General features: G+C 63.8%; 1 protein-coding gene across 3 annotated transcripts; it reads right to left on the bottom strand.

Moving 5' to 3' along the window:
• Positions 1–1,727: 1,727 nt before the first annotated feature.
• Positions 1,728–26,055, bottom strand: CAPN15 (calpain 15). 3 transcript variants are annotated; one of them, XM_030300566.1, is made up of 13 exons: positions 25,838–26,048; positions 16,838–17,133; positions 7,282–8,764; positions 6,272–6,480; positions 6,013–6,196; positions 5,708–5,931; positions 4,897–5,022; positions 4,673–4,825; positions 4,098–4,259; positions 3,780–4,012; positions 3,513–3,679; positions 3,253–3,431; positions 1,728–3,129 (listed from the first exon to the last, which is right to left on the bottom strand). In XM_030300566.1, exons 2-13 carry the CDS (start codon positions 17,017–17,019, stop codon positions 2,952–2,954), a joined length of 3,480 nt encoding a protein of 1,159 aa, XP_030156426.1. In that variant the 5' UTR covers positions 17,020–17,133; positions 25,838–26,048; the 3' UTR covers positions 1,728–2,951. The 3 variants fall into 3 exon arrangements, with proteins under 3 accessions (XP_030156426.1, XP_030156428.1, XP_030156427.1); XM_030300567.1 differs by having other exon boundaries at positions 3,032–3,125; positions 25,838–26,055; XM_030300568.1 differs by lacking the exon at positions 16,838–17,133.
• Between the last annotated feature and the right edge of the window lie 369 nt (positions 26,056–26,424).

The raw sequence follows: 26,424 nt of genomic DNA, 5'->3' as shown, positions 1-26,424 counted from the left end.
GGGAGGACCCCTGGCTGGTTGGCAAGGAACAGCCCTCCTGCTCAGTCGCGGGCGGGCGGCCAGGGGTGCACGCGGGCTGTGTGGGCGCCCGGGGCAGGCGGGAGAGCGCCCGGAGCCTCGGCCCTGTCAGCCCGGCGCCCACAGCCGTGCAGAGGGAGGCGGGAGGCCGCGGCTAATTTGTACACTAAGTGCTTCTGACAGGGACGCTTCACAAGTGAGAACACACCACCGCCCGCCTGGAGAAGGCCGCCGTGGCCGTGTGGGCAGTGAGGTGGCCTGGCCGGGAGGCCAGGAGAGAGGGCTGTGGGAGGCCCAAGGCCAACCTGGCAGGCAGAGATGGGGAGGAGGGCCCAGGACCAGCAGCTTCAGCGGCCAGAGGGTGGGAGACACAGGAGGCAGTGGGCTGAGGTGGGGAGCCGGGACCCAACAGAAGGGGGACGGCCTCTGGCCTTGCGCCCGATCCCCATCTTGGTGGCCGTGGGGTCCAGGTGAGGCCAGCCACGGCCAAGGGCTTGGTGGCTAAGTCCACACCCCAGGAGCCCCCTGATCCTGGCCAAGCGCCCACCTCGACCCCCTTCCAGCACCTCCTGTGAGCTCCTGAATCAAAACTAAGGGTCTGGACTATGGGGTCCCCCAACTCCTTCCCAGATACCGTGTGCCCTTTCAGGCTGGGGCCACGTGGCCCCTCTTTCTACCACCCCCTCCCTGCTAGAGCCTCCTCCCGTGCACTCTGGGGTTCTAAGGGAGGGGGTGGGCACACAGCAGCCCCCCCCCAACTCCGGCCTCGTGTGGAGACTGCGGCCTGGCGGGACCCAAGGATGTCAGGAGCCCGCTGTCCTCACGTCTTGCTTCCTGGGTTGTCCCAGGGAGGGACGTGGCCCAGGATGCTGGGACACCCCAGGGGTGACAGGGCCAGCCCCGTGCCAACTCAAGGTGGATGCGCCCGGGCCCCCGCCCCGCAGGACGAGGCCCAGCGTGGCCGGCGCAGCCGCGGTGGAGCAGGGCGCCCGTGAGATGTGTTGTGGCAGCTGCCCCGCTGCCCGAGGCCCGCCCGGAGCGAACACTGCTGGTGGCTTTAATTGCTTTCACATTCGATAGGCTGGCCTGTGACAGGCCTCTTACACCCGCCTGAGCACCGGCCTGTGCAGCCCCCCCCACCGCAGCCTCTGGGTGTGTGTGTGGGGGGGGCGGCCCCCGCTGTGCAAACCGCAGCCCGGTGAGCCACTCGGCACGCCCGCCTCGGCCCGCCACCTGAGACACGGGGATGGGGCCTCCCAGGATGGGCAGGAGGGGACGTGGGCTGGCTGGGGCCGAGCAGGAGCAGGACAGCTGCCGTCCCAGACGGAAACTTTTCTCCCGGTGCAGCCCCTCACTCCATCTGCTCCCGCCTAACGAGCCTGACGGGTTCAGACGGGACCCCCGGAAGCAGATTCCACAGGGAAGAGTACCGTCCTGTGTGCGTGGGGACCGGTCTGCTGACCGTGGCAGGGTGTGCTGTATGCGTGGGATCCGCCCGCTGACCGTGGCAGCCCCAAGGTCTGCCCCAAGCCTCTGCCCTGCCCGGACCCCCAGCCCCAGCCCTTCCGACGTGCAGGCAGCTGGCAAGCCCCCCTCAAGTGAGGTGCTGCCACCGGGCAGGCTGGTGCCCCTCGGCACAGCCCTGCCTGCGCAGGGAGGGGAGGGGCCAGGGACCCTGGCAGGGGCAGCAGACAGACGAGCAGGCGTCGTTACAAAACAAAACATTTTTATTTGGTCCATTGGAGCCTGAGTCTGGAAACACCCATGGAGAGCCATCCTACAGGGATGGGGACTGACAATTGGTAAAATAGTCTCTGTGTCAGAAGAGCTGGCCATATATACAGGGTTAAAAATATTCACAGCTCGGAGTAAAAGGGGAGTGGACTGCCTCCCGGTGTTTCTCCAGGTGTAAAAGCCCCCCAGGGCTGCCCGCTGACTGGGAGCTGCAGGACACCGAGGCCGGGTGGGGCCCCCAGGAAGCTGGCCTCAGATGTCTGCGGGCAACTGCAGCTCTCTGGCCTGACAGCACCCTCCAGGGAGGACGGCCGGGTGGCCAAGCGGCGGCTCAGCTCCCTGGGCTTCTGAGGTGGGGGAGGAGCGGGGAGGGGCCGCCGGGCCCTACATGTGCCTAGACAGGGAGCCTGCCAGGGATGCGGACACCAAACAGCAGGGCGGGACCTGGGCCTGGCTGGACCCTGACCGGGAGGCCCTGACCTCCAGCCCCCGGGGCATGGCTTCGATCCTGGCAGGCGCTCCAGGAATTGCATAGTGTCGCCAGAGGGGCAGCTGGGACCTTCCCCATCCCTGGCCCTGAGCCCACGGTCGCCAGGCACCTGCCTCCCGGGACACACTGCTGGGACTCCAAGGACCCCTGCTTGCCTTGTGGGGGCTGGAGGGCAGGGAAATGTGCTCTGGGGGTAAGCTGAGGCGAGAAGGCTCCTGATCTCATGTCCCATGAGGGGTGGTCCCTGTCCTCATCCCCACAGAGGAGGGTGGTCCCTGCTCAGCCTGGAGTCCCAGTCTCTGACCCCTACACGGGAGCGATCCCTGCTCTCACCCTGGGGTCCTGGCTTCTAACCTGCCCAGATCTGGTTCTAGGAACAGGGCCCCCGGCTGCCTCACTCAGGCAGCAGGCCCCAGGCCCCCAGGGAAGAGAAGCCTCACCTTGGTTTGGCCCTGGCGCGGTCTGAACCCGACCTGGAGGTGGCCGGTCAGAGGGGCCGGCGTACAGGCCCCTTGTGCCAGAGGCAGGTTCGAGGTATTCTGCTTGGTAGCTGGGAGGCCCTGGGCAGGAGGAAGGGGCAGGGAGGAAAGCCTAGGGGAAGCTACTGCAGCTAGTGGCTCCCTGGGCGGGGTCCTGAGATTCTGGTTCAAGCGGCCTCTGTTGGGGTCTCCCTCATAAAGTGCACGTGGGGGCTGGGAAGGTGGGGTGGTCACAGAGGCCGGGGGCCATGCAGGCCAGCGACTTCCGGCGTGAGAGGGGGGCTGTGGGTGCCCCTGGAGGCCGTCCAGTCACTGAGGAAAGCCTGGGCGGCTTTGCGGTGTGCCAGGCGGTGGGTGATGGAGAAGCCTGCGTTGCCCTCCAGCTGGGACAGGATCACCAGGACCTGCCTGGGGGAGGGGGCCGGTGAGGATGGGGGTGGGGTGGGGTGAGGGGTGGGGCCAGTGAAGGCAGAGGAAGCGGGGTGGGCAGGGGGCGGGGTTGAGGAAGCATCCGGGCCGGGCGGTGCCCACCTGTGCAGGGGGGGCACGCTGTCCTGGGTGCGCAGGCTGCCGCGCGTGGACACCACGTTGAAGCTGTCGGAGCAGTCACACTGCACGTGCAAGTAGGACTTGGGATGCCGGTTCTCCACTACCACGATGAGCCCTGCCCAGCCGTGCGTCAGGTAGTAGCAGGTCATGCCCTCGCGTCCCTGGACAGCAGACAGTACAGAGTGGGCTGCGACGGGGCCTCCCCTCCTCCCCCCCACCCAGGACCCCGCCCGCCGGCCCACCTCGTGCCGCTCGCCCCGGCTCTCGGTGAGCAGAATGATGGCGTCGGCCAGCGTGGTCGGCTGGGCCTCCACGGGCTCCACCATGACCAGCCTGGAGCTGTACACGGCCAGCACGTGGCCGGGCGGCTGCGGGGCGCAGCGCGGGACTCCCGCCGAGGGGCTGGAGGCTGTGGGGGGCGGGAGTTGGGGGCGTGAGTGGGGGAGGCGGGGGGGGGGGGGCACAGCGCGGCCCTCCCTGCGGGTGGGGGGCGGCGGGGTGGGACTTACCCTGCGAGCCGGCTGGGGGTCCCGGCGCGGCAGGGCTCCAGTGGTTGAAGGCACAGCACACCACAGCGTACTCGCCGGGCTCCAGCATCACGTCGCAGTTGACAAACTTCTTGACCGCGCGCTTGCTGTGGGCCAGCAGGCGGCCCAGGCTCAGGCGGCCACCGCTGCCGAAGGACGCGCGGAACACCAGCACGCACAGGTCCAGCAAGTGGCTGTCCCCCGAGTCGGCGCGCCTGCGGCGAGAGGTGGGGCTGCGGTCAGGGGAGTCGCCCCGCCCGCCTCCGGCCCCGCCCACCGCCAGCCCAGGGCCCCGCCCACCTGCTGCCCTCCTGGAAGAGGGCAAACTCCAGGGAGGCGCGCTCCAGCACCGTGAGAGCAGTCACCCCCACGGGCCCGCTGGCAGAGCTGGGGAAGCAGCCCTGCACACGCGCCTCCTGCCAGTCCGAGTGCACCTTGCAGATGTCCACGGAGTCGAAGTACCTGGGCAGCGAGAGGACAGCTCCGCTGCGCTCGGGTGCAGGCACTTCTGCACCCTCTCCACTCCCTGCCCCAGGGCATCTCCTGGGACCAGGGTCAGGAAGCCCTGGTCCCGGCCTGTTGCCCCTGGACACCACCAGGGGTCCCCAGCCCTGAGCATGATGAAGGGGGGAGGAGGAGGAGGAGGCCCAGCCCTGGCAATACAAGCCCCTCCCTCACTGATCCTGTGCTGAGCTGGATTCTGGAAAGCCCCCCCCCCCCCCCCCCCCCGCTCAAGCTGTCGGGAAGGGCAGGTGGGGTCCCCAGGGCAGGGCACCACACAATGGGTCAACTGGGGCAGAGAGATCAGGTGAGCCAAGGTGAAGGTGGCTGGAGCACAGGGGCTGCCATGGGGCCTGCCTGCAGCGTCTGGGTACCTGATGAAGTCGCTGTACTCCATCCAGAAGACACCTTCGCTGCTCCCATGTGGCATGAGCTCGCTGCGCAGGTGCCCTGGCCAGTGCGGCCACTCATCTGACCAGCTGCCGTTCCAGGAGAAGCGGCCCCACGGGTTCCGGAGACGCAGGAGCCTGCGGACCACAGGGCTGAGGGCCATGGCCGTGCCCCCACCGCCTCCACCACACATCCACCCGGCCCCTACCTGGAGCCCTGGACGTCCCGGACATCTAGAATGGAGTAGGCGTGGCGGGGACGCAGGCCCAGGCTCTCATACGCGGCATCGTCCACCTTCATGTTACCCCCACCACAGGAGGCACCCATGAGGAACCTGCACGGGCAGAGCAGCCTCAGCGACTGGGGGCCCTTAGTAAGCAGGAGCCTCTCTGCTGGCTCTGCCCCCCGGTGGGTGGGGGGATAGGAGGAGAGCGGAAGGTGGCAGGGGTGGGGGAGGGGGGGTCCTGCCTGTGGGACCCTCATGAGACACAGGGGACTCGGGAAATTGCTGGCCCAGCCCCCTCCGCTGTGGTCCAGGAGCTCAGAGGCCTTGGGCTCCAGTCCCCACAAGCCTCCCGAGGCTGGCTGGTCCTGCCGGCTCCGGGCTGTGGCTCTCGGAGGGCAGCAATACTGCCCACTATCAGCCGAGAGCACTCATAAGCCGTCTCTCCCAGGCCTAAGGTTCTGAGCCCTTCCCACAGACACGCCGGCCAGCGCGTGCCAGGTCTTAGAAGGCAAACCCCACTCCCACCAGGTGCCTCCGTGGGGCTCTCTCTCCATGCGGCTCCGAGTGGGCCCTGGCAGTCACCAGAGGCCCAACTCAGGATGAGGCCTTCCAGGTCAGGCCAATGGGCAGCCTCCTGCCTGCCGTAAGAGATGCTGGCGAACTTGAGATGCAGGGTGCGGGCCAGAGGGCGCGTGTCCCGGTTCTCCCACCGCTCCAGGCCCCGGCCTGGCTGTCCCCTTGTCTCGCCTCTCCTCCCAACGCCGCTGACCGCCACAGCGCCCGCCCCTCTTACCCAGCCTCCTTAGAACTCAGCATTTTGGCCCAGATGAGGTCAGTGTCAACGGGCTCCTCGCGGGGGTTAGTGGAGCTGACCTGCAGCGCCAGGCTCTCACAGGGGGCACCGGTGAGCGTGGCCAGGCCTTCGATGGCGCGCCCCGCCTGGAGGGCGAAGTAGGAGCCGTGCAGCTTGGCCAGCGCCTTCTCGATGAGCGCCACCCACAGCTGCTTCCGCTGAGCCTACAGGGAGGGGCTGGAGTCGAGAGGCCTGGCGCCCGCCGAGACCCATGATGCCCGCCCCAGGCCCCCCCGTCCCGCCACCTGGGAGAAGAGGAGGAAGCCGGCCTCGTCGCAGGGTAGCATGTCGTCCACCAGCACTGTCGTCCACGTGCCGTCCTTGCAGAGCCGCACCTGGTAGGCGCCCTCTGCACACAGGCTGCGTGTGACCATCACCCGCTCGACCAGGTCAGGCCGCTCGGCCAGCACGGCCAGAGCGCTCAGGAACCTGTACGGAACCAGGGCCTTGCTGTGAGCACACTGGGCCGTCCGCCGCCCAGCCCCCTGTGGGCGCCCCGCTCACCAGCAGTTCCCCAGCAGCCCCTGCAGGATGTCCGAGGGCCGGAGAGTGTGGAACACGGACCACGAGGCGTTGTGGTCCCTGGAGACGGAGCAGTTGATCTCGTGGGGCCGCAGCCACTGCCGCACACGCTGCTGGACGCTGTCACCCGCGGGGAAGCCCACAGACTTGGGCCCAGGGGGGAAGCTGTCATCCACGAAGTTCACACTGTTCTGCAAGGGCCATGGCCTCACACTCAGTCTCCTCCTGGCTGAGGCCAGAGCCAGCACCCTGAAAATGCTGCCTGAGCCCCAGAAGCAAGAGGGTGGGTGTGTGCAGCCACCCTGACCGATCTGGAGGTCCTGGCCAAGGCTTTGTGTGAGCCACACCACGCCATGTGGACACGGGGGACACTGCACATCCCCAGCCTGGAAGTTACAGGGATGGCAGGCATGGGGGTGCGGAGAACCTGGGATGGGGAAGCCAGGGCACAAACCCCCAGACAGGCCGTCAGGGTGGGCTGCTGGCAGTGATGGGGGCAGCAACCTGAGGGGGGACAGACAGTCCCTCCAAGTGACGCGGGGGGCAATGCTCCCCTGGACTCAGGACCCCCACAGCTACAAGGGCAGAAGAGAGTGAGGAAGTGTCCCGACCCCGAGTTTCCGCAGGGTCTCCCTGGCTGGAGGAGGCACCAGGCCTGCCTGTGGCAAGAAGCCTGCACCTGTGTCCCCCCCCCCCCCCCCCGCCCCGTGGCTTCACCATCTACGGGAAATCACAGCTGAGAAGGGTCAGGAGTACAGACTCTCATGCGTAGACAGGATCAAAGGGCAAGGGGTAGGAGACCAGGCTGGTGCACAGAGCTTGGGGAAGAGAGTGCTGGTGCTGTCCCTCCGGCCAGAGGAGGACCACCCAGAAAGGACAGAAGGCGCAGACACCTTGGTCGGGGGACGGGGGGGGGGGGGCCACAAAGAGGAGACGTCTGTGGAAGCAGAGTGCCAGACCCGGTGCGGGGCCACCATCAGCAGGGCGCTCACCTCCCGGCAGAAGGCCACGATGTTTTCCCAGAGGGCCTTGGCCTCGCCCTCATCGGTCTGCCGCCGCTTCTCCACGTGCATGCTCTCCCTGCGCCTCAGGGGCGCGACGCCCCGGCGCTGGGCCACCAGGAGCTGGGGCGTGTGACAGGCGGCACAGTGCTTGGCCCTGGGTGCGTTGAGCAGAGTGCAGGCAGGGCAGGCCCACTGGCCTGGGCGCTCGGGCGGCCCCACGAGAACCGGGCAGCTGGCCTTGTGGGCTGAGCAGGGACCGGACTTCTCGGCGCTGCAGTCGGGGCAGCGGGTGGGGGGCTCACCGTGCTCCTGGAAGCCATGCAGCTTGGAGCAGCCGCACGCGGTGCATCTGGGGGCTGCCGTGGGGTTCCGAAGTGTGCACTTGGCGCATGACCAGGTGGTGAAGTCGGGGCTGGAGGGGCTGGCTGGCTTGTAGCGCACAGTGTCTCCAGCCAGGTCAATGACGTCGCTGCCCGGCACAGCACCGCAGGCCTCGCAGCGGGCAGGGCTCGCGGGGCCGGGCACAGAGCAGGAGCCACACCGGTGCGGCGCAGGGCCACCCTCAGTGGCCTCCTCCTCCAGCATGCTCAGCCTTTTGCTTGACAGCAGCTCTGCCAAGCGGGAGGCCCCGGCTGCGGTCCGCCCTGGGCCCTGGGGGGGCCCCTTGGAGCCGGCAGTGGGTGAGGGCTGGGTGGCCTCAGGCACCAGTGGCTGCAGCTGGGGGGGAACCTCGCGGCGGCTGCGAGGCACAGGGTTGTTCTGCAGGGTGGGCGAGAAAGGACTGAAGGACGGCGCCCGGGGGGGCTCCTGGTCGGTGGCAGAGGGAGGGTCAGCTTCGGCGCCTTCCCCGGGCTGGGGCGGGGCAGGTATGACGTGGAAGCCGGCGGGGGCCACGATTTCGGGGACCACTAGGGCCTCGGGAGGGATTCTGGGCAGCGAGAGTTTCCGGGGGCCTCCGCAGGCCGAGCAGGAGCTGGCCACGGGCGTGTTGTGCAGTGTGCATCGCTGGCAGGCCCAGCCACTCCCAGGCTCTGCTGCCCTCTCCTGCTCCTCCTCCTCTAACTCCTCTTCCTCCTCCTCCTCCTCCTCCTCCTCCTCCTCGGGCCGCCCCCGAGCTGGCTCTGAGGCCGCCAGCCCCACCGTCCGCACGGGGCCGGCTTCCTCCTTGCAGCTGCCCCTGGGCTCTGCCAGGACCCCATTGATGATGGGCAGCAGGGACGTGCCAGGCACAGGCTCTGGGGCAAAGCCGCACACCTCGCAGGTCTCCTTGCCCAGGAAGTTCCGGAATGTGCAGCGGGCGCAGGGCCATTTCTGCTCCTCCACGCTGAGCCGGAGGATGTGGTCGAGGTCAGGCTTGTGCCGGGGGGCCTCACAGATGGAGCACTGGCGCTGTCCGGCTGGGTTCAGGAAGGTGCAGCGCGCACAGGACCACTCCCCAATCGCGGCCATGGACCCAGGAGAGTGTGTGTGGCTGCAAGGGAAGGTCCTGATCAGTGCAGGCCCGAGTGTCCGCCTGGGACAAAGGGGTTGAGCCGCAGGGTCCGTGTCCTTCTGGGCTGTAACAGACATCGGCCCCAAGAGCGCAGCCTATGAGGGGCTCGAGGATTCTGAGGAGTCAGGAGCCCTCAAGGCCTCCAAGGGACCTCACAGGTCTGTCCTCAGACCCCTTCTGGAGGGGCAGACCTGTGGGGACAGAGCAATGGGGTCAAGACACGCTACCCTAGTGGCCACGGCGCTCTGCTGGGGAGGCAGGCAGTCTTTAGCCAGTTCCAGGAGAGAGTATGAGTGAACTTCCTGGACGGGAAAAAAGGCATCCTCAAAAATCTACAGCGAACATCACACCCAGAGGTGACACACTGAGTGCTTTCCTCCCAAGACCAGGGGCTCAGCACTGCTGGTCAGCATTGTACTCGAGTCTCAACCAGAGCAGTTAGGCAGGAAAAAGAGGTAAGAGGCATCCAACTGGAAAGGAAGAAGTAACACTACCTCTATTTGCAGAAATCCCAAGAATCCACAAAAAATTATACTAGAGTTGGGGCGCCTGGGTGGTTGAGTTGGTTGAGTGACCGACTTCAGCTCCGTACCTTCAGCTCCGATCTTGCCTCACACTGCTTGGGATCCTCTGCCACCTGCACCCCCCCCGCCCCTCCCCTGCTCATGCGTGCGCTCTCTCTCTTAAAAATAAATAAACATTAGGGGCGCCTGGGTGGCGCAGTCGGTTAAGCATCCGACTTCAGCCAGGTCATGATCTCGCGGTCCGTGAGTTCGAGCCCCGCGTCAGGCTCTGGGCTGACGGCTCGAAGCCTGGAGCCTGTTTCCGATTCTTTGTCTCCCTCTCTCTCTGCCCCTCCCCCGTTCATGCTCTGTCTCTCTCTGTCCCAAAAATAAATAAAAACGTTGAAAAAAAAATTTAAATAAATAAATAAATAAATAAATAAATAAATAAACCTTAAAAAGAGAAACCACCAGAGCTGATAAATGAATTCAGCAACGTTACAGGGCACGAGATTGACACACAAGCGTCAGCTGGGTTTCTAGGCCAGCAAGAGCTTAGGAGAGCAATACCACTTCATCCAAAACAATGAAATATCTAAGGATACATTTAACTAAGGAGGAGAGACTTGTACCTTGAAAAGTACAAAGCGTCACTGAAAGAAATCATAGAAGACACGAAGGAATGGAAAGACATCCCCTCGACCGTAAGACTTCATACGGTTACAATGACAGTAATTCCCAAATGATTGATAAAATCAGATTCAATGCAAGCCCAATCAAAATCCCATTTTTCTTTTCTTTTTTGCAGGAATGGAAAAACCTGATTCTAAAATTCATATCAAACTGCAAGGACACCCCCCTCCCCTCAACTAGCCAAAACAATCTCGCAAAAGAACTCAAGACAAGGACAACGCATGTATCTACATACGGTCTGTGTGACCAACAGGACAGAAGTGAGCAGTCTGGAAAACACCCTCACACATATGGTCAAAACTTCTTATTTTTTAAGTAGGCTCCACACACAATGTGGGGCTTAAACTCACGACCCCGAGATCAAGGGTCACATGCTCTGCCAACTGAGCCAGCTGAGCACCCCTCGTCAAATGATTTTAGACAAGGGTGCCAAGGCCGCTCAGGTTGAGGGCAGTCTTTTCAACAAATGGTGCTGGGAGACCAGGATCTAAGCACTAAACAATGCAGTTGGGCCCTTACCTCACACCAGTAACTCCAAATGGATCAATGACCTAAATATAGGAGTGAGAACTATAAAACTCCTACAAAAAAAACCCAGGTAAATTTTTGGGACCCTGAGGGGCGCCTGGCTGGCTCAGTCAGTAGAACATCCAACTTCTGATCTCAGGGCTGTGAGTTTGAGCCCCACACTGGGCATAATGCCTACTTAAATAAAACATAAAATAAAGAAAGAGAAAAAGATAAAATTCTGTGACCTTGAATTTGACAATGGGCCAGTTACCACACTAAAAGCACAGGCCAATAAGGGGAAAATCGGACTTAGAATGAACAGCATCCATGCTTCAAAGGGCACAGCTGGACAAGTGAAAAGATCACTCATAAAACGAGAGAGAATATTTGCAAACGTGTCTGACAAGGGTTTTGCATCCAGGAAATATAAATAACTCCTATAACTGAATAACAACAAAAAATCTGTTTTAAAAATGGTCAAAGGATGTGTGAACGGACATTTCTCCAAAGAGGACACACAAGTGGCTATGGAAGCCTGTGGAAAGATGCTCAACATCACTGGCCACCAGGAAAAGGCAAACCGAAGCCCCCGAGAGGCACCATGATGGCTGGCCGGAATCCACAGTGCAGACGACAACAAGGACCCACGGGCACCGGAGAAGAGAGAACCCGTCGCCGCATCGCCAGCGGGAATGCAGAGGCGGCCCTCAGCACGTGACAATTACCACCTGACCCAGCAATTCCTCTCCTGGGTGTGCACCCCCAACAAATGACAACTGGTACCCCAGCACGCACACACATGCTCAGAGCAGATCTATTCACGACAGTCAAAGGTGGAAACAACTCAAAGGCCCGTCAGTGAATAAACAGGTAAACGAACTGTGCACTGTTATTCGGCCCTAAGAAAGAATGAAATTCCGACACAGGCAGCAATGTGGATGAACCGTGAACACGTGGAGCTAAGTGAGAGAAAACAAACACAAAAGCACAAAAGACCGCACGTTGTAGGAGTCCATTTACAGGAAATCTTCACAACGGGAGACCCAGAGGCAGTAAGAAGTGTGGTGGCCCCCAAGGGCTGGGGACAGCTTCTTAAGGAGCACCGAGGTGATGAAGTCCGGGGACTGGGTAGAGGTGATGGGCACACACAGTGTGAATGTACTAAATGCCACTGGTCATTCACTCTGAAATGGTTACTTGATATTGTATTAATTTCATCTCAAAAAAAAAAAAAAAAAAAACTCAAGGGGAGGGCCTAAGTGACTGGGGGTCACGCCCACTCAGGGCCAAAGGCTGACTCCCCCAGCCCAGCTACTTCTTTGGTCTCTCTGGGGACCCTGGGCAGACATCTGACTGCGAAAAACAAACAGCCTAGCAGTGGTCCAGGTGCACCCGCTGGGTCAAGGGAGGGGCAGGCTGTATCCTGAGGGGCTGGGCACTGCCCACTCACCTGCTCACTACCAACCCACACCACCGCAGGCCCGCCCTGCCTGGCCCCACGGCACCGTGCGAACCTGCCCTCCCGTGGCACACGCCCAAGCTGCGGGGGCCACGACCGGTGAGGCCCACGCGCAGCCGGCAGTCCCGTGGGTTGTGGTGGGGAGCTGCCCAGCCCAGGGGCATCCCGGGGGAGGTGTTCAAGGTCAAAGGAGGCGGGAGAAAGGGGAGAGCCCCTTCCACCAGCAGCTTATCCAGAAGTGCTGGCAGTGCCCAGACCCGAGGGATCCCGTGCCCCTCCCAGGATGGGGTGGCTGCAGAGCTGGGAACACTCACAGTGCACCACACCCTGCCTGGAGCCCCTGACCCTCGTCCCGAGGGGGCAGCCTGCAGGCACGGCCGTGTGCCCCAGAGGACACAGCACCTCCCAGCGGCTGGGCTGCGGCGTGTGTGTGTGTGTGTGTGTGTGTGTGTGTGTGTATGGGTCTAGTAGCGCTGGAGGGCAGTGCGGGGGTGGGGGGGGCGGGGTGCTCCCCACTCCTCTGCTGCCTCAGATGGGTCAATGCCTGGGGGCGGAGGGAGCCCTTCGACCTGCTTCTCAAGGGCTAATCTGGGTGCAAGGGGGCGTCTACACTCCATGACACACAGTCTCCTCACGGATTGTAGCTCTTCTGCCTGGCGGAAAAATCAATTGTTCTTTACAAGGCATGAAGCCCGTGCTTCTGATGCTGTTTATGCCAAAACCTTTTGGTTCAGGAAGAAAGAAAAGTTGCCTCTTCAAGAAAACACAAAAAAACAAAACAAAACAAAAAAAACCCCAAGCAACAGGAAAGTTTCTCAGGGCCCAGGGCAAACTCTGTGAAGCCACCTTCCCAGCCTGTGTGGCCGAGGCTCAGGAGCCAACACAGCCTTGCCCACAGATGGCAGTGCCCAAGCAGACAGACGGGCGGTGGGGTGAATGGGTGCCAGGCTGGGCTCAGTACAGGCACGCAGCACCAGCAGAGAGGGGCACACGAGCTTTGGCCTTGGCTTCCGTGCTACAAAAAGCCTAAGAAATCTTCCTGGAGACCACTGGGCCCTCCCCCACACTGTTCCCCACTCAGAGAAGGGTCCACAGTCAGGGTGTGGGTCACAGTGTGTGCCCAGAGACACGCACACAAGCATGGGTTAAGTCCTAGGCTGCTTTCACCCCAGCTCCAGGATCAGGGCACAGTCACTCACCCCGCACACCTCACCTGGCTTGGTCGCGGAGGCCACCAGAGCTAATGTGACACTCTGGAGACCGTCCACTCCCGAGCGGGGTCTCCAAAGAAAAGCCCCTGGCCCCGGTGCAGGAAGGGGAGATGACACCTGTTCTAGGACACATCTGCCCTTGGATCCAGGGCTCTGGGGGTCCCAGATGCTCTAAGCAAGGACAGCATGGGGAGGGAGGGGGCCCAATTCCCGTTTGCCCTCCTAATCTGCCAGCTGGCCAGTCTCCCACCTGGGCCCAGCTAAACTTGATGTATGGTGTCTGTTGGCCCTGGCCAGCACCTGGGGACACTGGCGGCACGTGGCAGGTTTTATAGCCATCGTGGTGGACAAAGCACACCAGGAAGGTTCTGTCTGGGGTTCAGAAAGGGTTAAATCAAAGTAGTGCCCGGAACTCAAATTTAGCCCTGTGCAGGGGCGGCCCTGGGGAAGGCGGCAGTGGCACAGGGGTTCCCAGGACAGGCAGTGGTGAGGGCACTGTGCTCCCTCACTGACCCCTGCAACCCACATCTCGGGGTCACTGGGCAGGCTGAGAAGTGGCTCAGAGGTCAGTGACCTGCTGACCAGAGGCCCCTGGCCCTCACCTCCCTCAGGTCACCTCCAACTCCACAACCCCAGAACCCCAGGTCGCCCCGATGTGACTCAGGGCCCGGGTAGGAGCTGAGGGCTCACAAGACACTCAGAGAGGCCAGAGCGCCCAAGCAGCCTGGGAGGAAGCAACGGCGTCGGGACCCGGAGGCAAGCCAGACTCCAACACAAAGCGCACCCGAGCGCCACGACACCACACGGTTCAGGACACGGGCTGAGTTGTGTCTTGGGAGGAGCCAGCTGCCCATGGAAAGACTTGAGTTACTCCTTACAACAGAAGGCCAAGTCAATGGGAAACTGAGGCACTTGTCCAGAAAATCCCAACTCCAAATGCCCACCGTGGCCTCAGTCTTCCGGGAGTCGCCGGCACCCGGTTCCAATTCAAAAGGGAGGCTACGGAGTTCCTCTGGGGGCACACTGTAAGCTCCCCCTAGTACCCAGGACACGCACGTTTGCAGGAACACGGACGCTAGTGGTCATCAGCGCAGGGTGCAGCACAGCCCTGGGGGGATGCCTTTCCTCCCCAGACAGTTGAGAGTGGTAAGTGGCGTCCACACTCGAGGCCCTCAGTGAAGCCGCCAGACCTGAGGCTGTTAGGGTCCTGGGCAGGCCACGCCAAAAGGTCTTGATGCCCCACTGGCCGTGACCACAGAACCCCCGACCCGAGGTCTCGAGGCAGGCCTAGGTGCCCTCCTCTGGGGTCATCCTCCTCATTTCTGTGTTCCCAGGGCTTGCAGGCGACGATGCCCTCGGCCACCGCTTATGGATTAAGGTGAGAAGCTCCCAAGGCCTGGCGGTGGGTTACAGGGAAGCCGGTGCAACGGGACGGTCCCGGCCAAGGAGACAGCGTGCCCAGACACGGAGGCTCTTCAGTGAAGGGCGCCCTCCAGACTGGCAGAGCGCCCAATGCGTGTGTGCACGCGTCCAGGTGTGCGTGTGGGGAAGGGTCCTGAGGGGTGGTTGGGCGTGGGCACCTGCCTTTCTGCCCCATTTCCCGCCATCTGCCTGGTGCAGCTCCCCCCGACCGTTTCTCATCCGCAGTCGGGGCGTCTGTCAACTCCTCCCGCTTCGCCTGCTGCTCGCAAGGGCACACAGCGACCGCCCCGGGTCTGGCTGGCTGCAGGGGGCAACAGGAGGAGCCGCCGGTGCCCCAGCCCAGGGGAAGAGCCTGGCAGGAGGCCAGAATGAAAAAGTTTGACTCGGTTCGGCAGCGTGCGCCAGGATCCAAAGTCTGACGGGCACACGTGTCCCTCAGCACGCTGGGGTGTGGTGTGCAGGGCCCACACCTGGCCTGCTGCTCCTTTCGGCCAGCCCCCGCCCCAGGACCCAGTAAGGAATTACCCCCAGGAAGGAAGGAAGTGGGCATTTGTGAAAAGCGTGTGGACAGACGGGTCACACGGGGAGATGCCCCACGTCATCGGTCGGGAAGACGCAAACCAAACCACATGGGGATAGTGCCCCGCGCCCGCCAGGGTGTCTGGATTCAACCAGGCAGATGGTCACAAGTGTTGGCCAGGGCGGGGAGAAGCTAGAACCCTCCCCCCCGTCACTGGTAGGGACGCACAACGGTACAGCGCTGGGGAACACAGGCTGGCGCTGTCTCAGGAAGTCGGGCAGACTTACAGTGACCCTCGACAGCTGTACCCCTGGGTCCCCGCCCAAGAGAAAGGAAAACGTGTGTCTGCACAAACGCTTGTACGTGAATGCTCACGGCTACACGATCCGTGAAAACCAAGTGGAAACAACCAAGTATCTGTTAACTGAGAAACGGATACAACAGAACGGGGGTCCGTCCGTACAAGGGGGTATTTATTATTCAGCCACAAAAAGGAATGAAGCCCTGACACCCACTGTCACGTGGACAGACCCTGAGGAAGTCACACTCGGTGACAGAAGCCAGATGCAAAAGTTATACGATTCCACTGGTATGAAATTTCTCGAAAAGGCAAATCTACGGGCAGGAGGCAGGATGGCTGCCCGGGGAAGGGTGGCAAACGGGCAGGGTCCCCGGGGGCTCAGAGACCTGGGCGCACAACTCTATGGACGTCCAAAGCCAGGCAGCTGCACGCTTACAAGGGGGTGAATTTGAGGACACGCAAGTAGAGACACACAGATGTCTACCCGTGCGTCACCAATACCGTGACGAGGGAACAGAGGAAACTCCTCCTGTCGCTCACTGGGCCACCAGGCCCAGTGCCTCCTGCCACCGGGGTAACTTAGGTAAGACGGCCAGATGCCGCCACCGGCTGGGCTCACTTCTCCAGCGCCCTGCAGGGGCCTCCAATGCCATTCCAGAAGGGATATCCGTCAGGACCCTGTCTACTATCCACCTAGCCGGTGACCCCAGAACGGGCCTGGGGTCCAGACACCAGAAGACTGTCCTGCAGAGTGAGCTGCGTCCACAGGAAGTGACGGCCAAGCGCACGCAGCACGGCAGGTGCCTGAGGGAAGGTGTGTCGCCACTGGCGGGAGTCACAAGAGAGCAGGGGCTACCACTGGAGGTACCCTGAGTGCCTGCTGAGCACGAGGCTCCCCTCTCCAGCGAGGCCACAGGATGGGCCAAAGTCAGGGGTGGGCCATCTGAGCCCAGTCCCCGCCGAGACCTGAGCAGTGGGCACAGCGCCCAGGCTGCTCCCCACCAGTCACCCCAGAACTCCTGGGGAAGGGTACCCAGGTGACTCAGTGGGCGGCCTCGGCGGAGAAACCTGGGCGGAGCCCGGTCGTGCCCGCAGCTGGCTTGGGCTGGCACGTGAAGGCCTGCCTGGGCAGGGGCACCACGGCAGGAGGAGCAGCAGAGCGAGCCCCGTACCTGGCAAGCAGGCCACACAGTCCCTGTCCCAACTACACCAGCCAGCCAGGCCCAGACCCACGCTGCACGTGTGGGGGGAGGGCTGGCGCCCCAGATTTTCTCCAAGAGCCTCTCAAGTCTCGGGCCTTGTGGGGGAAGCGCCTTGCCAGAGGATTCTCAGAAACAGGACCCCCCCCCCCCCGCCCGCCCTCTGCCCAGGAAGGGTCACTCTGACACAACAGCACTCCCGCCCCCTGGGCCCTCCCCTCCCCACCCTCTTACCTTCGGGCCCGGGGACGCGGGGACGGGTGCTGCCGGGTGACCAGGGCACCACCCCAGACAGGCCCCCCGGGGCCGCTCCTACACCAGCCGGCTGCTGCAGGGGGCCCAGGGTAAGGCGGTCCCCCGGGGAAGCCGTGGTCCGACTCGGTCTCGGTGGCCAGCGAGGAGGCGGAGCTCCCCATGGCCCCCGCGGTGGCGGCCGCGCTGAGACCCGGGCCTGGTCACACGCGGCCGGCAGCGGGTGAGGTGGAGCATGGAGGGAGGACAGCGCCCACGCCGGAGACAGGGCGGCCGGGCTGGGCTGGTCAGTCACACGACAGAAATAAACACAGAGAGAATAAAGAGAAAGAGGAGAAACAGCATGACTCACAGGAATGAACCCCCAAAGCCTGGGGAGGCTCCCCGGGGCACAAGCGACCTCGGGGACCCAGGACCCCCACCCCGCCACCAGCGCCCCTGCTCCGATCCTGACGACCGACCACAGCCCATCACCTGCCCCCGGGGGGGGGGGGGGTGGGCACATGTCCAGCTGGTCTTCAGAGGGCCCCACCCTCAGGGAGAAAGAAGTCACAGGGTCACGCTTTATTGTAGAGACAAGGCCTGAGGGGCATCAGGCTGAAAGCAGAGGAGTGAGGAAGTGTGCGCAGTGGAGGTGGGCAGCCCGAGGGACGGCCTTCGGGAGGGGGCACCAAGGACCCATGTGGCCCGGCAGAGGCAAGCGGACTCGATCCACCTGCTTCTGCGGAGCCTTCCTGAGGGTGAGCCTCCCAGGCCAGACGGACCCCAAGGGCCCAGGAAGACAAGGGGACTCTGACAGAGACGGCCTGCACTCAGGGGAGGCTGTCTGACGCCCCATGGGACGAGGGAGAGACCTCGAGGCTTGTTCCAAACAAAGCAAGTTCCAATGAGGCTTGGGGTCAAGGAGCCCAGCCCCCAGGGGGCCGGCGGCTGGGGTGGGACCGGGGGAGGCCTCTGTGCAGCGCAGGCCAGTGGGCGCCCAGGCTCTAGAGGGCCACGGGGACAGGGTATGTGGGTGGGGCCAGAGGCTCCCCGAGCCGAGAGTGACCAGCAGCACATACGCGGCTCTGGAGGCCAGGGCCGGGAGAAGTTTGGGTCCCCTGCCCCATGAGAGCTCCAGCCAGATCACCCGGGTCCTGTGCACAGCCTTGCCTTGGAGGGATGGGGACGTGGGTGGGACAGAGCAGCACCAGCCCCCACCACTCGGGCCTCCCCACGGGGCACCGCCAGAGCAGATTCCGGGAGGCAGAGACCCCGTGGCCTGCAACACCGACACCATCCCGCCCCATCCATGAAGGAATGTCTGCGGGCACCGACCCACAGGGGCCGCACGAGCCACAGATGCCCTTTCCAGTCGCCCGGCAGCCGTGTGAGGAAGGTAAAACACATGGAAGGACTCTGAAAGATGCATCTTATGTAACCCGACACGTCCTAACTGTCCCTGCGTCGGCGTGAAATTGAGGTAAGACCACGTGTGAGCTAGTGATACGATTCCAGGCGAGATCCTCGGACTCCGCTGTGATGGCGCCCCTTCGTGTGGACGAGATGAGCTCGAGTCAGACCCCGAACAATCAGAACAGCCCCCCTGGACTCCAGTCCACGCGGGAGCCCCTCCTAGGAAGGGCCCGAGTATTTCTGAGCCACCTTTCACAGCCAAATCCGGGGCAGAGGGGCCTGAGGTGGGGCCATATGCACTGGAGGGACCGCAGACGCTCAGGCTTGGCTCCAGGGCTGGGGGGGGGGGTCCCTGACCAAGAGCTCTGCCTCTGCCCCCCGGGAGAGCAGAGGGCCGGCGGGGGGTGGACTGTGCCACCTGCCCTGAGTCCGTGCCAGCACCACACGCACCCGAGGCAGGCAGAGCTGAGGAGAAACCAGCCCCCAAGCAGAGTGAGGGTGTGGCCCCAGGCTTCCCAGGGGGATGTGACTCTGCCAGGAAGGAAGAGGTCTCAAGGGCCTCGCACAGGCTGGGCGTGCTGTCCGAAGCACCGAAGCACCGTCGAGGACCCACCGGCTCCTCGGTAAGGCCCAGAACAGGTCTTCGGCGGCAGGGCGGTGAACGCTTAGGCCTGTCCCGGTCGCTCAGGGAGCCCTGCACGTGGCTCCCTGAGCACCAGCCTCCTGACATGTCTTCGGGGAACTGGGACCCTTCAGGCCCCATCTGGGGTGGGCTATGTGGTAGCAGCCCAGCGTCTCCTGGGAGGGCAGAGGCAGCACAGGGTCCCTCTCCCCAGGGGCTCAAGACAAGGGGTGCCCTGCAAGGGGAAATGCTCCCCAGAGAGCAGCTGGCTCCAGAGGGCCTCTCTGGGACCGCCAGGGAGGACGGCACCCTGCATCCCATCCCCCGTCTTGGCCCCACTGGGGGTAGTGAGACCCCACGAAGGAGAGCCCTGGTAGAGTGAGGCCCCCTGGGGAATGGCCACCAGCCCCGTGCTAACCCGAGAGTGCCACCTGCGCGGGGTGACGTGCGGGAAATTCCGCCAGGGAGGCTGGTCAGTCCCGGACTCTCACGCTGGCTCTGCGCCAGAACAACCAGGCACGGGGACATTTCCACAGCCTGTTCCACAGGCCCTGCCCCTTAAGACGAAACCCGGGGGAGGGCCTCCTGTGGGGCAGAGCACACCGCGACCCCAGGTGACGGGCATCACGCCGCCCTCCTCTCCTGCAGGGCCTGCTGGGTGGGCAAAGCCCTCACCCAGGCGAAAGAGTGGACACGGGCCACACATCCACACCTCCTGCATCTTCGCTCATTCAGCAAACACCCGTCAGGTGCCCGCGTGGGCCAGGCAAGCGACAACACTCGAACCCTGTGCGTGAAGGGCGCCCCTTCCGCTGCCGTGCCTTAGGACAAGCGCGATGAACATCACGTCTCTGGGGGGAAGCCAGAGCGCACACAGTGGTGGCGCCAGACTCCCGCGACGCGCAAAGGGCAGCGTGCTTGGTTGGCAACGTGGCGCCGAGGGCAAAGCCCTGCCCGCAGCCTGACAAACCACCCGGGCCCCCTCGGCCTTGTTCGGGAGCCGCTGCCCTAGATTTAAACGGGGCAGCGGCCTAGATCCGGCCTCATGGAAGCCCGGAGGTAGGGCTGCAGTCTCCGTTCTGAGGTGCTGACCAGCAGGGGCTGAGCGGCCTGTCCCCCAGCGGGGGGTGAGGCGTGCGCCTGGCAGGGCACGACCCGCCCAGAGGGACCAGCACGAGAAGGGCTAGATGAGGACTACTCCGTCCCCCCACCCACCTCCCCTGCCCCTGTGGGCCCTCTGAGAGGGTGAGCACTGAGACTTCAGCAGGAGCAGGGCGGGGAGAGTAGGGGTGGAGTGCTGAGGTGCAGGGGTCAGGTGAGCTGCTTCCGCCAAGCGAGAGTTCACCCAGGTGACATCCAGCAGGGGCCACCCACCCTGCAGGGGTCACCATGACTTGTCAACCGAGAAGCCTACGGGCAAGTAAAAGCCAAGGTTGGGGGGGGGGTGTGAATACACAGTATGGGTCACACCCCAGGAGCCAACCGGGGTGTTTATGGCCCACTGTGTCCTGTGCTCCTGGGTCCCTTAGTCCCGTGTGACAACGACCCGGGTTCCACACAGCTGTATGCTGCCTAACGATGCCTCTTTCCGTATGCACACTCCTCGCCCAAGCCCCTCCCCAAACACGCAGCACCACGACTATGTCCACGCTGCACATGCTCCCCGAGTTGTGCTACTTCTCCCCGGGTGAGAAGGCGAACTTTGTGTCCCAGCTCCACAACACCCCCACCCAGGTGTCCCAGGGAGCAAGTCTACATGTACCTCCCAGTCCCGCAATAATGGTGTGAACCACAGCAACCCTGACAGGCCGCCTGAGGTCAGCCCCAGGACAGGCCCACGGGGGTGGGCACAGGGGGAGCAGCCTGCTGGGGGGGCGCGGGGGAGGGGGGCACAGGGAGGCATGGGGGGAGCAGCTTGCTGGGGGGGGAGAACGGAGGGGGCACGGCGGGGAGCGGCCTGCTGGCCGGGGTGGGGGGACATGGGGGAGCAGCCACCCTGCTGAAGCCCAGAATCGCACCCAGCAGACACGAAACCGGTCATTCAGCACCCCCACAGCCTGAGTGCAATCGGGCCGGACCCGCCCTGGGGAGAGCCGGACTTTGACCTCCCTGTACCCCAGGAATGACAGGACAGCACTCTCCCTCAAGGGCCATCCCGCCAGGGTGCCGGAGTCGGGGCTGGACCACCAGGCCAGTAGGGGTTCCCTGCAGCGCGCCCTGATGCAAGGTGGCCCCGAGAGCCAAGCTCTCTCTGGGCAGGGCGAGGGGTTGCCTGCACTGCACACGAGCCCTGTGGCCCAGACGCACCCACAGCCCTTGGGACGGGGCCCTCCCAGCGCTTCAGGTGCCAGACCCTCCACGCAGAGGGAAGGCTCCGTGACAGCAGGCTTGCCGGCGGTACATCCACCACCCGGAGGGCACTCCCTTTCCCGGAAGGTTCTGGACTCTGGCCCTGGGCCTGCACACCCACCCCCAGGCTTATCAGCACGAGCCAGAGTCCAGTCCGTCCAGGCTCTGCCTCCCACCCCCGGGCCAGGGTCACACGAAGGCTGTCCTACCCTGGGCACGTGGGCCTGGACGAGGAACAACCCTCACTGTCCAGGCTGTATGCCGTCCGGACGGTTCCCTGAGGAAAACGTCCAGATGGGAGCCTGGTGGACACCTCACCCCTGAAGAAGCACTTGCAATTTTAGGGGCGGCGTCCAGAAAGGGTCTCAGAGGTCTCTATTTTTAAGTACGATCGTGGAGTTGTCTCGACATATTTTTTAAAGAGTACTGGGGCCAAAAGTTGGGTCCTGCGCAGTCATAAATGCGGGACATTGATTTATGTATTTATTTGTCATTGCAGCAAATCGATGGATTCCCCTGCTGTGCTAGACCCTGACGTGCCAGGGAGCAGGACAATGCTTCCAAGGTTGGTGGCTGAGGGACCAGGTCCCTTTAGAAGCCGCATCTGTCCCTTACCCAGAGAAGGCTAGGGGCTCCAGGACAGCTGCGTGGCTCACCAGCCCCTTGCTGCCTGCTTCAAGACCCCTCAACTCCACGGGCCAGCCAGGGTGGCAGATGGGGCTGTTGAAGGTCCCGAGTCCTCAGGGGACAGGGGCTGCCAGAGGAAGGTGCCCAAGTGGGCAGGGCTCCAGGCCAGCAGCCTGCCAGCTACGGAGATTCACCTGGACTCAGACCCCAGCACCACCGGCCACTCTACCCACCGACGGGGCAACCGTGTGCAGCTCTGTGCTCCTTGGTACGGGACGACCGCGGTGGGGAGGGCACCGGCGGCCTGCTCGGTCCTTCAGGCCAGAAGGGCCCAGACTCCGCCTCGCCGTGGCCTCCTCCACCAGCCCTCTGTTGCCCTGAGGCAAACACAAGGCCGGTCTCCCCCACCTGCTTTGCAGGCCACTGTGCCCTGGGAGGTGACGTCACCAGCCTGCTGAGCTCAGAGAGCCAGGTGCAGGGTGAAGGTCGTGGGCCCCGGAAGGGTACCTAGCACTTCCTGTTACCAAACTTGAAAGGAACCATACTCTGTCCCAAACCCTTGCCCTCGGGACCAGGAGCTGCCGCCTGAGGGAACCACAGGATGGCGGTCACGTTCGTCGGCATTTCTGGACTTGTCCACATCAGTCAGGTCCTGGCGCCGGGGCACATGGAGCACCTCTGCTCGTCACAGGGAAACAGGCAGCCAGTGACCGGGGAGAGGAGAGGAGGGCCTCTCCAGACAGACGCACTCACGCACGGGGGTCTCGGGGCTGCCTGCACGGAGGGGAGCAGGGTCACTGAGCATCCTTGAGTCTGTGGAGGCTTACACCACCTCAGCTGTGCATCATGAGAAAGGGTGCACATTCCAGAACGCTGTTGTCAGAGGAACAGGGACGTTCTCAGGGTCTCAGTTTCTTAGTTCACAGGTTCAATATTGTTTAATGTCAGATGATATGTTCTACGGGGAAAGAAAAAGCACCAGATGTACCCCCTCACTTGGGGCGCCTTCCTTGGCTAGGGAGGTCTGGTAGCCTCTGGCCTCACAGCAGCACAGGTTTCGCGGGGCCGTGGGGACACCTAGCCTGAAGCTCACTTTAAGGGAGGAAGAAGGTGAGTCGGGGAGTCGGGGAGCCGTGCAGCCTAGGTCCCAGGAGCTCAGGCCTCCCTGCAGCCACCGTTCCCGAACGGCAGGGTTCCAGAACGTACCACCTCCCTGTTAAGTGGAGGGAGGGGACTATCAGGCCAGGGCAGACGGTCCTGGAGTTCAAGGTGAATTTAATTGCAAAGGGCAACGTTTTGGAGAAGTGTGGATGCTGGGAGATGGAGCTCCAGAACGAACCCCCTCCGCCTCAGGTCCGGGCTGTGACAGCAGGGGTGGGTAGGGGCTGCAGTGAAGGCCTCCTCTGGACAGACACACGTGACACCGCTGGGCAACAGCTATCCACCCGCTCTCCTCCCTGACTACCTCACAGCACCGTCCAGGCACGTCCTTCAGCCTGGCCACCAGGGAGGTGGGGACAAAGCTCCCCTCAAGCATGCAGAAGCAAGAGAAACAGGGCACGGAACAGCCACCATGTGTCCCACTCCCATCTCCTGCAAATCCACCCCTGGTACCCAGACTAGTCCTTGTGGAAGGGACGGAGTCACTGACTTCCCGAGCGGCCCCTCCTGGGGTGTCTGTGCTGGGCCAGGACAGCCCTCTGTCCTCCCACAGCCCCCGGCCCCGGCCCCCTGCACCCAGCCGGCCCTGTCCTGGCGGCATTCACACAGCTGTCTGCCAAGCCCCTACTCAGACCCTGCAGGGACCCACAGAATGATGGGGTGTGGCAGGGCAGGTCTCTAAGCTTGAGAGACGGAAGCGGCCCAACCTTCGTTCACAGAGGGTGGAAGCCAGCAAGGCCACTCTTAATCCCCCAAAACGCTGTGGGGTGCCATTCTGTACTCCCCTGGGAGGCCTGGAGCTACCTGCCAGCAAGCAGCTGGGGAGCAAGCAGCTCAGGGAGCACCTACTCGGTGTGGACAGGACACCGCTGAGCACCAAGGGCCCGCATGCGCACAAGGAGCCAGAGACAGGGCCCGAGAGGTGGAGTCGGAGCCCGGCACAGGCTTCCTGGGTGTTCTCGGCAGAGCAGGAAGGGAAGAAGGTGGGGGAGTCTGAGTCCGTGCCGAGGAGCTCTGCACAAGAGATTGGGCGACAGACACGATCACAGTCCTGCTCTGGGACATTCCCGGGGTGCTGGTGCTGAGTAATGGGGTGCAGGGCGGGACCAGAGGAATGGAGCACTGAGGAGGTGCTGGCAGCCCAGGTAGGAGGGGAGAGCAGGACCAGGGCTGAGTGACCCCAGAGCTCGTGCCGGACGCCCGGAGCCGGAGTGTCCCTGCTTGGGACGCCGGCCCAGGCTTTGAAAATCTGATGAGGAAGCCACCCAAGGCACCCCATGCCTGTCCCCACTCTGATGTGGGCCTCTCACTGCAGCCTCACACTCTGGGGGAGAGCAGCAACCCAAGACATTCATGGACACACGTGACCAGTCACCAGGGCTTCCTGGTTCTTCAAAAAGCCTAACCAGTTTGTTTAACCACACCCTCCCGTGCCTGAGGTACACGGGAGGGGGGGGGGGTAGGCAGAGGCTGCTCTGTGTCCAACAGCCACGAATGCAAGCCTGTGGGTGGCTACCCCCTGGGGCTCTTCACCCACCGTGGGTCCAGAAAAGACACATGCGGTCTTCGAGGGATTTCAGGGCAGAATACTCTTTCCAACTGCCGCAAATGTAACAGGCCATGGAACCAGGAGGTACAAAGGCAGCCTCGCGGGTTGGAGACCTGGATGTGCAGCCCCCTGGGCCCCTTGGCCTCAGTCTGCTCGTCTGAAAGCAGGACTTACCAGGTAGCCACCCGGGACAGGGGCCCGGAGAGCTGGGTGAAGGGCAGGGGACCCAGAACAAAGACGCAGGACCCGAGATCGGAGGTCCCAGCCTGGCAGTGTTATCGCTGAGCCCTGGACTCAGCAGGGCTTAAACCTGGCTCTCGGGAGGTCACGAGGTCACCGGCCCGTCGGCCCAGAATCAACTCAGAGAGATTTTAGAGGCGGAAGGGAAGGGAGAGAAGTGCTCCTTCTGGGAGCAGAAAGTAAGATGTGCCCGACCCGAGGCCAGGCTGAGTGTGGCCCCCTGCCTGTCTGGGGCCCTCTTTCTGTGAGTCAGACCAGGGAAACTCTCTGCTCACATCTGAGAAAGTCAGAAGTGGAGGGATGCAGTGACTTCCCCCTCCTGCTCTAGCCCAGTCTCTGGGGGGACGGAGGGGGTCACGGACATGGCACAGCCCACTAGACCTGGCCGACGAGGGGCTCAGGGAGGAGTGCAGACTCAGCTGGGCCTGTCTGCCCTCCCAGGCCTGGTGGCCCAGGAGCCCTGTCGCCTGCAGTCCGGTCACAAACTCTCCTGCATGAAGCGCCCCTCCCCCCCACTCCCGTCCCCGCGCGCCCCCGAGCCACCCAGTCAGGGCCACTTGACCACACAAGGGTTCACTGGTCAGTATGAGAAGGGGTGGCCAGCAGCCTGGCAAACGTTCTCGGGCCACCCCCTGTAACTTCCCTGTCTCCGGAGAGCCAAACCAAGAGAAAGAGGAAGTGTGGGGTGGCCGGAGGGCGCCGCCCCCGGGGAAGTGCCCGGAGACGCGCTGTGGGCAGGGATGCGGGGGGCAGCAGGGGGCACATCCCCTAATGCAAGCGGGATCAGGACAGGCCTGGAAGATAAGGGCACTCAAGGGCAGCAGGGGCTGAGGCCGCTTCCAGCGTCCGCAGCACCCCGGGGCTGGTCTCCCCGTGACCCAGATGACCCAGGTCCGCGCGCGCTCCCTTCTCAGGCGGCGCCCCCAGCCCTGCTCGGGCTCCGGCCAGCGCTCGGAAGGCGCCGCCCGCCGGGCCCGGGCTCCGGCGGGGGTCCAGGCCGCGCCCCCGACCCAGCCCGGCCCGGCCCGGCCGGACTCACCTCCGCAACCTGGCGACGCCTCCTCAGTCCCCGCGGCCCGGACGGCGCGGCCCCAGGCCTGCTCGCCGGCGCCGGCCGATCCACAACTTCTACCGCCGGCCTCCCGCGCTGAGCGGCGGAGCAACCGCGCGGCCGGCCCGGCCCCGACCCGGCCCGCGTCCGGCGCCCGCCCTACGCCGCCTCCGTAGCGTAGCGCCCGGCCGGGGCCCCGCGGCTACGGCGCGCCCGGGGCGCACGCGGCGCTGTGAATCGCGCGAGCGGACTACCGCTCCCACAGGGCCGCGCGGCACCGCCAGGACGGAAGCTCGGGGAGGTGGCCGGTGCGCGACGCAGGCCGGGAGTTGTAGTCCTCGGGTGTTGGCCAACAGCCGCTGCGACCGTCTCCGTCCAGGGGCCCGCCGACTTCCCGGGCCTCCCCGCCCGCCAGCACCGCTGGAGAATGCCAAGACCCGCGCCACGGGCGGCGCTGCGTGTCGGGTCTGGCTCGGAGTGACGGAAGGAAACCTTTCAGGAGAGGACTGCGCTGCTGCTCCCAGAATGCCCTGAGCTGGAGGAAGGGGCGGGACTTCCACCGCGCCGGTCTCTGA

Source organism: Lynx canadensis, chromosome E3 (assembly GCF_007474595.2).
Source record: "Lynx canadensis isolate LIC74 chromosome E3, mLynCan4.pri.v2, whole genome shotgun sequence".
Lineage (NCBI taxonomy): Eukaryota > Metazoa > Chordata > Mammalia > Carnivora > Felidae > Lynx > Lynx canadensis.
This window is presented reverse-complemented; position numbering and strand designations above follow the sequence as displayed.

Coding starts and splice junctions, on each gene's coding strand:
- CAPN15 (XM_030300566.1), bottom strand. CDS start 17,019: ATGGGGAGCTCCGCCTCCTCGCTGGCCACCGAGACCGAGTCGGACCAC. Junction 8,765..16,837: donor CCGCGTCCCCGGGCCCGAAG/GTAAGAGGGTGG, acceptor CTTCCCTTGCAG/CCACACACACTCTCCTGGGT. Junction 6,197..6,271: donor GGGCTGCTGGGGAACTGCTG/GTGAGCGGGGCG, acceptor GGTTCCGTACAG/GTTCCTGAGCGCTCTGGCCG.